General features: G+C 50.3%; 1 protein-coding gene across 1 annotated transcript; it reads right to left on the bottom strand.

Moving 5' to 3' along the window:
• Window positions 1-342: 342 nt before the first annotated feature.
• On the bottom strand, window positions 343-9,125 carry C1R (complement C1r). Its single transcript, XM_046684178.1, has 11 exons — window positions 8,971-9,125; window positions 8,005-8,233; window positions 6,570-6,762; window positions 6,114-6,260; window positions 5,819-6,015; window positions 5,381-5,528; window positions 5,149-5,270; window positions 3,340-3,418; window positions 2,819-2,974; window positions 1,679-1,753; window positions 343-1,227 (listed from the first exon to the last, which is right to left on the bottom strand). Coding segments are annotated over exons 1-11 (2,118 nt in total). The 5' UTR covers window positions 8,973-9,125; the 3' UTR covers window positions 343-457.
• Between the last annotated feature and the right edge of the window lie 971 nt (window positions 9,126-10,096).

The following is a 10,096-nucleotide window of genomic DNA, read 5'->3' as shown; positions in this document are numbered from 1 at the left end:
CTACAACCCTAATTGTAAATGTGTGCATAAACTCAATTGTTCTCATTGCCTTCCTGAGTAAATATTTTAAATATGATCTTACTAAATATTTTTATGTTGATTAAATATGGCTTTTGATTCTTTTTACATACGGGAATCTCTCGTAAAATTTTGTTTGGAAAGAATTTTATTCACTTGAGTATTCATTGTGTAAACGGTATAAAGATAGAAGAGAACAATGATTGTTAGAGATTGTGGAGTATAGCTTCTGCAATCCTGAGAGGAAAGAAAGGTGACCTTCGGGCTGTTTCAGGTGAAGAATGTGGATGGGATTATAAAAGAGAATTTATTTCACACAGTGTCTTTCTGCATCAGTGATTTTAATATGGATTCTTCGTGGTTATCAAGAGTTGGTCAGATGATTTTTCTTTTCTTTTTACACACTGCTCTCTGGATTCTGACCTAGTGAATTCTGGGCTCAGTCCTCTTCCCCCATCTCTTTCTTGATCCAGTCCACGTAGTTGAGTACGTTGGTGTAGAAGCCATACCCCCTGCTGCACCCGATGCCCCAGGATACTATGCCAGTGGCTACCCACCGATCGTTATTTTGATCCCTCACTGCAAAGACCCCTCCGCTATCCCCCTGACAGGCATCCTGCTTTAAAGACGGGTCCCCAGCACAGAACATGTTCTGAGAAAACACGTCGTTCCTCCTTTTTCCCCGGAGCCATCTCTCACACGCCTCTCGCTTAGCTACGGGCAGACGGACAAACCTGAGATCGTGAGAAAGCCTGTCCTCCATTATCCCAAAGCCACTGACATAGCCCATGAGGCCCCAGTCATAGAAGGTGTCGTTGTCAGGGAGGCAGATGGGGAGAAGGTTGGGGCCCAGGGTGACACTATTTTCCAGCTCCAGCAGGGCAATGTCTCCCTCAAAATTGTGAGACTCTTCCTGGCGGTAGTCTGGGTGGATGATGACCTTGCGGACAGGGTGGTGTGCCATTTTTGTGATCTCTTCCACGCTTACGTGGCCCAGAAAAACATCCACGCTGTCATTGTTTTGTGCGCTGTGGTCCTTGGGGCGGAGGGTGTGGGCAGCCGTGAGGATCCAGCGGTCGCCCAGCAGGGCTCCACCCCCTCGCCCGTGGATGTTGGTGTACGCCTGCCACGGGAAGTTGCCCAGCTTGGCTTTTTGCCCTCCAATGATGCGCTGCTTCTGTTCCACAGGGTTGACGGGTTTCCCACACACTGGAGGAGAGACAGGGAAGGCAAGGACGAGTCAACTCCAGGCCCGCCCTCTTCCCTCCAGTGGCCAGTCACTTCCCTTTTCATCCCCTCTTTTTGGCTCTGGGCCCTTTCCTCTTTCTCCTCCACTTCCTACATCCCATCCTTGACCAGAGTCTTCTCCCTGTTTTTGTTTATTTCTTCCTGGAGTTTTTCTTGCTCTTTTTATTCTCTGACTTCCCATCTGCTCAGTGAAAATGCTGGAATGTCAGGACCGAGTCGAGTTCTCTGGGTCCCTCTCTCCCTTTCTCTTGGAACGTCTCCTCTCCTTTTTCCTTACTGCTCAGGTCTACTTTCCACTTCCAGCTGGAGTGTCTCTCCACTCACCTTGTCTCCATTCTCTGTGCATCCTTTTTCTGAGGTCCTGTGGGACTGCAAAAGTCACTAAGGATGGCCCTGGAGGGTTTCCACTCACCTGGCAAACACCGCGGAATCTTCTCTCCTCCGTATTCATTCTTCCAAATGCCCTGGGCTGTGCAGGTATACATCCCTGAGGGGAGAGGGGTTGTGATCAGGTTGGGAGGTGGTGGGCAGGAAAACCAGGCTGCAGAGGCCAATGAGCACTGAGTGTTTGGGGTGGGGGTGGGGGAGGGGGGATAGGGAAAGCTTCAAATATGTAAGGATGGAATATCAAAAGTGTTAAGAGGCTCCGCAGATATATTTCTGTTTTAATATTAAGTGACGAAATCAGAATACTTAACTCTATGTTTGATGGGATCCACGTTTGTGAAAGTAGACACAAACACTGGCAGGAACATATCGAAATCTTATTGGTGACTGCACTGTGGTAGCGGGATTGTAGATATTAATGGTAGCTGCATCCTCTGACTGCTGTTACTGTGCCATGCTTATTGCTAAGCACTTTATCTGGATTACCCCTCATTTAAGTGCCACAGTGACACTTTCAGGTATGCATTATTATCCTCATTTTTTGGATGCAGAAACTGAGCTTAAATAATTTGCATGATATTACATAACTTCTAAGTTCCCGAACCAAGATGCAAAGTAAGACCTGTCTAACTTCAAAGCTCAGTTCTTCAATAGTACCATATATAACCTATATGTAAGATTTTTATCTTTTTTTATATGTTTCAAACCTACAAAGCATGTGATTTCTTTTACTTAAAAAAAGTTTTAAAGACACCCATAGATGAGTTTGAGAGTCATTTGGTAAACCTAAATGCAACAAATCATAACATAGCAGCCTGAGGGGGTGAGTGGGGAGGATGCTGGGGGAAGTCCCACTGATGTAGCTATAGTGGTGGTGATGGTGGTGGTGGGGGGTGATGGTGATGAAGGTGGTACCGGTGGTGGTGGTGGTGGTGGTAAGAGGGAGCTGACTGTTTATGAGATTCAAGTCTTTCTTTGTATCAGCTCAGGTGCCTCCTTCTTCAACCCTACCAGATGCCTCTTGGCACTGTACTTTAGGCCCCTGAAGCCAGTTTTCTGGGCAGATACCTTAATATACATTCCTTACGGATTCCATTGGAAGAAATCTCAGAAGATATCCCAAGAAGATGGAAGGGAGAAGATGGCCATTTGCATGGGTCCCTACCTCGCTCGGACTCGCTGAGGCCATGTCTGGTCTGCATCTTGTAATACGGCTCATGGCAGTAGTACTGGATACGGGCTTGGTAGGTGTTCACTCCCTTTGTAGTGGTATAATTGAAGTCCCCATTAGTCAGGCTTCGGGGCTGCCCACAGTTCTTGACTTGGAGAGAACATAGGGCCGTATGAGAGCTGAGAATGACAATACTGGAACTTCAGTGGGAGGAAGGTGAGTTGTCTGCCCACAGAACAGGCTGAGAACCATAGGGAAATATGGTCGGTGGGGGCACCTGCAGTGGATGGGAGTTGGATAGAGTAAAATTCAGTTCTGGGTGGAGCCCATCAATCCTGCTGAGATGAGGGCTGACTGGTTCCTGAGATGGGCCACAGTCTTCAAAGCACAAGTCAGGGGGAGGGCCTTTTGGGGAGAGGCTTACTTCAGACCCCCTCTTTCCTTCTCAGCCTAGGTCCCCAAGGCTGGGGCATGGGAAGTCCCCAGGGGCAGACGCATCCTGAGTTGTGACTTACTCTTGCACCTGGGCATGGCACGATGCCATGTGCCATCATCCTGGCAGACAGCTGTGAAGGAGAGCAGTGCCTGTTTTCCCTGTTTGAGCAGAGGTAGAAGTGCCATTAGGACAAGGAAGCCCGAAGTTTCCTTCCTGCTTTTCCCACACAGGAGCAGTAGGGAATGCAAAGACACCTCTTGAGCTCTCAGACCTCAGCAGCCCCATGGATGGGGCTCCTTTGACCTTCTCACCAGCCAGTCCTCTCAGGCCAGAGTTACAGACGGGAGCCCTGAGTCATACAATAGAAAGTCAGAGCAAGGGCCAGTTGTCGTACCCAATAATCCTCTCTCTAGACTCTTGCCTGTTTTCATTGAGGTCCAGTTGAACCTCACAATTTTAAATTAAAAAAATAAGCCCAGTTGTATGTTTTCTGCATTGAAACAAAAGACTCTGCTCTGAAGCAGGACCCTGTTTCTCTCGCTCTGGAGTGCCCTGCTAGTCTCGGCCTGCATCGCTTCAGCTCTCCTAGACTGCAGTTTTCCCGAGGGAAAGGGCCTTTCCTACAGTCCTAGTGCAGCCCAGTCACTTTCAAGGGTGTTCGAGATACTGATGGATGCCAAGTGCCATTGTAGTTGAGCGAGAGCAGGGACAAGATGAGCAAACAGCACCCTCTGAAATGAAAAGGAATTGGACAATATGAATGGGTTTTATTAAGACCAGCGATCATCCCAGAGAGTTAGCTCTGGAAGAGATTGCAAGAGAGTGTGTATGAGAAGTAGGATGCTGAGTGAAATGTAAATAACGTGAGATAAACTGTGTGACTTGCTTTAAATTCTATGAGGTGAATGACAAATGTCAAGGTAAGGGAGGTGGTGGCATAGGGAAGGGAGGTTGCAACACGAGCAGAGAGTATGTGAGTGTCCAGTCTTCTGGGCCCAGGACACTCAGTCCTCATGTCCTAGCTGGAAGCATCCTGGAGTAAAGAGCAGTTCATCTGGCTAACTTGGCTTGATGCAACGTTCCAAGGTAACCTCCACGGAGGCTGTGTGAATATGTGTTTCTTTTCACTGTACCTCTTGCATCTGGAACACTGCCTGATACTCAGTAAACACTTAAAATGTTTGTTGAATGAATTAACAACTACCTAAGAACACACCAAAGGTCTCTTCTCTGATTCTGATTAGGTCTTCCATAAACAAAGATGGGAGATCCAGTCCCAGGTCCCTGGCCACGGGTAACTCCAATCGTTTGTTTTTTTTTAAATAGCACTTTAGTTTACCAACTTTTGTGAGATTGGCCAGTGAATGATAAAACCACATACTTTCCTGAGTCTGCAACCTGAGGACAGGATAGTGGCCCCGGGTGAGACCACCAAGGTGCATAAAAGAACCCTGGAGCGAGAGGCAGGAGATTTGGTCCTAGTCCCTGCTGTACAAAATCGCTGTGATGCTGGGTGAGTCACTCCTTGCACGCCACCTCCACCCCTGCCTTTTCGGTTCTCTACGTGAGCTATTGGACTAGACCAGTACTTCTTAAACTTGGCTGCACATTAGAATCACCTGGGTAGCTTTAAAGACTCCTGATGCCCGGGCCGCACTGCAGACCAATGCAATCAGTCTCCAGCAGAGGACCCAGACATCAGTGTTTTTTATACTTCAAGTGTTTCCAATGTGCAGTCAAGTTTGAGAGCTGGTAGACCAGGTGACCCTTCCAGCTCAAACATCTATGATTCCACTTGGGGCTGAGCCTAAATCTGCTGTGGGCCTACCCACCTGAATTACTGTGAGAATGTGGGGCCGGCTCTCTCCCCTCAGCCCTGGGCTCTCACCTCCATGAGCTGGTAGCCTTGTTTGCAGGTGGCAATGTAGTAGTCACGGAACTGGTACTGAGCCTGTGGGTTCTGGAGGATGGTGAACTCGTCTAGGGTCTTGGGCTGGGGGCACTTGATGACTGTTGGGGAAACCAGAGGGCATGTTTATTTCAGAGCCACTTGTTCTTCTTTCCATCCACCTGATCTGCCCCGTTGCTGGTTAGTGAGGGAGGCCCCCAGGCAACCTTACCTTCAGTGGTATAGTGCAGCTTCCAGCCCCGGCTTTCCCCTGACTCATCTGTGAAGAACAGCAGATCCACAGCATTGCCGCTGATGTCAAGGTCAGTGGGCCTCTGTGTCCCACAGAACTCGCCCATGTTTCTCCCGCTGGCATAGATCTGGTGGGGGAAGAGGGAGGGTCATCTCTCCAATTCAGACATTTTTCCACAGGGCCAGGATGGTAGGTGGTGGTGGGGGGAATCCTGCTTTGTGTATATTTGCAGCTGGAGGGGGAAAAGGGATCCCCAGGACCCACTTCCAGATGTGTGGGGACTTGCCTAGCCCATGTGTGATGTTGGTCGTTCCTGTCCCAATTGGCCAGAGGATCTAGCAGGAAGTAGGGATGAGAGGAGCCAAGTGGAGATGGGAAGGAGAGGAAGAGGTCTCTCAGGGGGTAGGATGGCTGTACCTGTAGCTGGTCATAGGGGCAGTGTACTTGCTGGTGGTCATCGATTTCAAAAGGCTCCAGGAACTTGAGCTTAATGGTGAGGCCGCGCTCCACCCGGATGCTGTAGTTGCAGCGCAGGTCGGGGGGGTAGGGCTGGGGGTACTCCAGGCTGGAGACGTAGCCCGAGGGCTCTGTGTACAGCTCATTACTGCACTCGGCTGTGAGAGCAGAGCCGGGAGGATGTCACCGGAGGATTCTCTGGCTGGCCCAGCAAGCCCTTGCTCAGTCCCTGCCTGCCGCACCATCCCAACCTCACCTTGGCAGGAATGTCTGTCCTTGTGAAGCTCATAGCCTAGACGGCAGGAACAGAAGTAGCCGCCAATATAGTTGTGACACAGCTGCTGGCACTTGGGCTGGGGATTCTCCTCAACTGAGTTGCGCTGGGAAGCACATTCATCGAGGTCTGGAAGAGATTCCGGAAGGAAGGGTTAAATTCCTGCCAGGGACTTCTGTGGTGGCATTGGTCTCAGAGAGATCACTCTCCAGAGGCCTAAAGACAAAGCCAGCTTCTGGCCACCTGGACCTCCAGGCCTCTCTAATGCCTGATGGGGACAGAGCCCAGGTTAACAGCCCTCTTTGGAAAAAGCTTTCTTGAGGGGAAAAACAAGGAAGGCCAGGCTTCCTGCTGCTGCTTTGGATTCAAGATACCTTTTTTCCGGCTCCCGTTCAATATGACTGAGGCCAGAGAAGGGGGCACCTGGGGACCACTCACCCACAGCTTGATAGTAGGCCAGGAAGCCCTTGTAGAACATAATGGTGCCATTCTCCTCATTGGAGAAGTCTGTGTGGAAGGTCAACAGCATCTTGTTCCCTTGGGACACAAATTCCTTCTTTCCTGGGTGGTTGCCCAGTGGAGAATCTGGTTGCCCACAGAACCTCCCTAGGGTTTTCTTATCAGCAGAGATCTGGTGGAGGAAGGACAAGAGGTAGGAAGAAGAGCTGTTGAGGAGACATGCCCCATGTGGAAGGTCAGTGAAGGTCGTTCTCTTGGCCCAGAGATCGAACCATGCTCCCCTGCTGGAACAGCCTCCAGCTGGTCCCTACCTGCCGGGCTCTGGCTGTTGTAAACTTCTCCAGGTGACTTTCATCGGTCCACGCCAGTCTCCACTGCTAACTCTTTGCACGTTATCCTGTGCCTGCTACATCACCCCTTCCCTGTTTTATGTTCCCCCAGCATGTTTTAGACCTTTCTTCATTCCTACCCTCTTCTATACCCATCTTCCACTGGAATCCTGGTTGTCTCTACCCGGCCTTTATCATTCCTTCATTCCTAGAGCCTGGACTTGTCTGCTTTATTTTCTGTCTTATTCCACCTCACCTTAGTCAGACCATTCACATCCCGCCGTGCCTCTTGATACACTCACTGAGTGTGAACCTCTGGAGCCCACCAGGCTTTGCATTGGCAAGCATCGTCTAGCTTCCCTTATCTCTTTCTTCACCGATTCCGTAACCCTCAAAAGCATCCTGCCACCAAGATTCCTCCTTCCAACAATGCAAACTTCTCAAGTCCTCTGGGCTAGAAAGATGTATCATTTTCATGTTATTCTCCCATAACCTCTAGGGAGACTCCTGGGAATGGCATTTATTGGACGTGTGTAGGCTCTATTTGAATCCTGAATCTAGAATCTCATTTTTATTGGATATAGAAAGATGGAAGTGAGAAGGTACCCTAGGTTGTTACAGAAGTGAGGGGGCTGAGCCCATTGTCTTGCTGAAAGCTCTGCTTGAGCTACCACCACACACGTTTCTCTTCCCCACCTTCTCAAGCTCCTGTCGAGGCAGGCAGCCATGGTGATACTGTTCATGGAAATAGGAAAACTGAGGCACAGTGTTTGCCCAAAGACTCCCAGCAAGGCAGCAAATGGGGAAGGTTTTTCTGACTCACGTAGACAGTAAATTTCCTGAGATCGGGGCCTGTGCCTTCCCTCCCCCGGGGTTTCTCCCTTCCATGCTCACTGAGGGCCTCTAAACCCAATGGACACCCGTGACTGGCATCACCTGTCTCTCCGAACTCACTCAGCCGTCATCTCGCACAGGGCGGGGGCTGTGTCCAAGAGTGGGGAGTGCCATCGGGGGTGGTTAGAGCACAAGTCCTCAGGTTCCAGAGACACCCAGCTCTCCCTCTCCCTCCCAACCTGACCCCCTACCTTGACATAGTCATAGAAACAGCCTTCAGAAGGCTCCAGGTCAAACTGCCAGAAGACAAGCTTCACTCTGTACCCCGTGGGGACCGTGATCAAAGTGGTTGTTTCAAAGTTGTTGGGATAAGTCTTGGGGTACAGAGGGGAAGTCACCTCCCCAAAAAGCTTCTGAGGGATGGGGATGGAGCCTTCCACCCTGCAGAACAGGACTGGCACCAGGAGGTATAAGAGCCACCTGCCAGAAAGAAAGAGGGCATCTGTAGGGATGGAGGGGTGCAGCACCCTTGCTGTTTGTGCAGTGGCTGGAGTGGGGGATGGGATGGTCATCCTGCTGGGCATTTTCCTCTCTGCCCATTCGAGACCTCACAGAGATGTTCTAGAAGCGGGTAGGTAGAGTGGGGAGGCCAGTATCTGGAGCTGCTCCATTGGTGTTCCTCCCCAGGGCAGTGTCCAGTCCAGAGGTCATCACATTCTCCATCCCTCTCCCCATCCTCCTCCCCTGCCCTGTCCCAATACTCTCCTCCCCTTCCCGGAATAGGGCTGGCTTGGGACCAGTTAATTAAGGGTGAGGGTTTCCAGTCATGGCTCTCTGAAAGGGCTCCCAAAGGCTCAGCAAAGGCCTCTGGGAGAAACCGCCTGTGGAGTACGGAGTCGAGCACAGAGGACACCCAACCTGGGCAGAGGGGATCCCCCATCTCGCTGATCCCCTGTTATGAGCTGAGAGGAAGAAGGGAATGTGGCCATCACCTCATATGTCTAAGGTCTCCTTTCGTCTTCAGGAGGAGCGATGGGAGGGGGCGTATGTGTTCGCGTGTGCGCACATGTGTGCACACTGGAATAGATAAGGTATATGGGGAGGGGAAGGGTGCTCCTGTCTCCCTGAATAAATGTGGGAGCAGCGTTGTCTCCCATGCCCAGGATTCTCCCCTCTGTGGTCTCCCTCCCTGCTGGGTCCCCGTCAGCCTTACTCACATTTCTCAAGGCCTGTTTTTGGATCCTTGACTCTCCTGACAGCGTCTTCATCCACTGTGCGTGGAGGGAGAGAGCGGTCATGCAGAGGAGGGAAGGGGGAGGGAATGACTGTGGAGAGGGAAGGAGGGGACCATTCCCGGAGGAAGGTTGTAGGGAAAGAACTATTTGCATAAAGAAAACAAAACAAAAATCTGTTTCCAGTTTAACTTACTTTTGGTTTTGAGATCCCTGATGGTGGTGCCACCTGCTGGCCTACTTGGGAAGGGCTAAGGAGGTTGGTCTGAATTTTTAGGGACAGGAAAGCCTTTGGTGGGAGGTCCGGACTTCTGTTTCTAATCTAATCGGGATTCTCCCAGTCTTCAGAGACCTTCCCAGGGCCTGCTGCTGTGTTTCTAAGGTTCCTATCCAAAGGACAATGGCAATCACAGGTGAAGGGATTCTCTTTTCTGTACTGCCCTTTTCCATTAACCCGGTACATCCTGTCCTTAGTCACCCAGCAGCCCCAGTCCAGGAACGGCCAGGATTTCAATGCCCAGGATGATGTGATGGGGACAAAGGGGTAGAGAAGGGCAGCGCAGGAGCGGACAGTGGAGAATGGGGTTTGATTGCTTTGGGGCCCTGGCCTACTTCATTCATGAGTGACATTCAGACATAGAACAGTGATTGCTGTGTCAGGGGGACCCTAAAGCAGCGCTGGGGTCTGTTTGAAGACTCTTCTTCCCCTCCTCAATGAACTCAGGCCAATGAACTTGGCTCTTAGAGAAGGAAGGGCAGCTGTGTAAAGTGTTAGAGACCCTTTTTCCTCAGCATCTGTACCGGAACTCAATGGGGTCCATCTCTTGGTGAATGCAGATCCTCCTGAACTTAGTGCCGTGGAGACTTTCTAGCAAGGGTGCAGAGGCTATGTTACAACTATGTAACAACTGGGCTCAATCAGGGCACATGTGCAGGCTATTATATAACAAGTTCATGGTACCATTACATAACAGGTTCAATGTAACATGCCATTACATAGCGAGTTCAAGGTACCATTGTACAATGAGTTCAATGCAACATGGCTTTACATAATGAGTTCAAAGAACATGCAATTACATAACGAGTCCATGGTAACTTTTGGACACTTGGA

The sequence above is a fragment of the Equus quagga genome, chromosome 1 (genome assembly GCF_021613505.1).
Source record: "Equus quagga isolate Etosha38 chromosome 1, UCLA_HA_Equagga_1.0, whole genome shotgun sequence".
Classification (NCBI taxonomy): domain Eukaryota; kingdom Metazoa; phylum Chordata; class Mammalia; order Perissodactyla; family Equidae; genus Equus; species Equus quagga.
The sequence above is the reverse complement of the archived record's forward strand: the minus strand, read 5'-3'. Positions and strand labels throughout refer to the sequence as shown.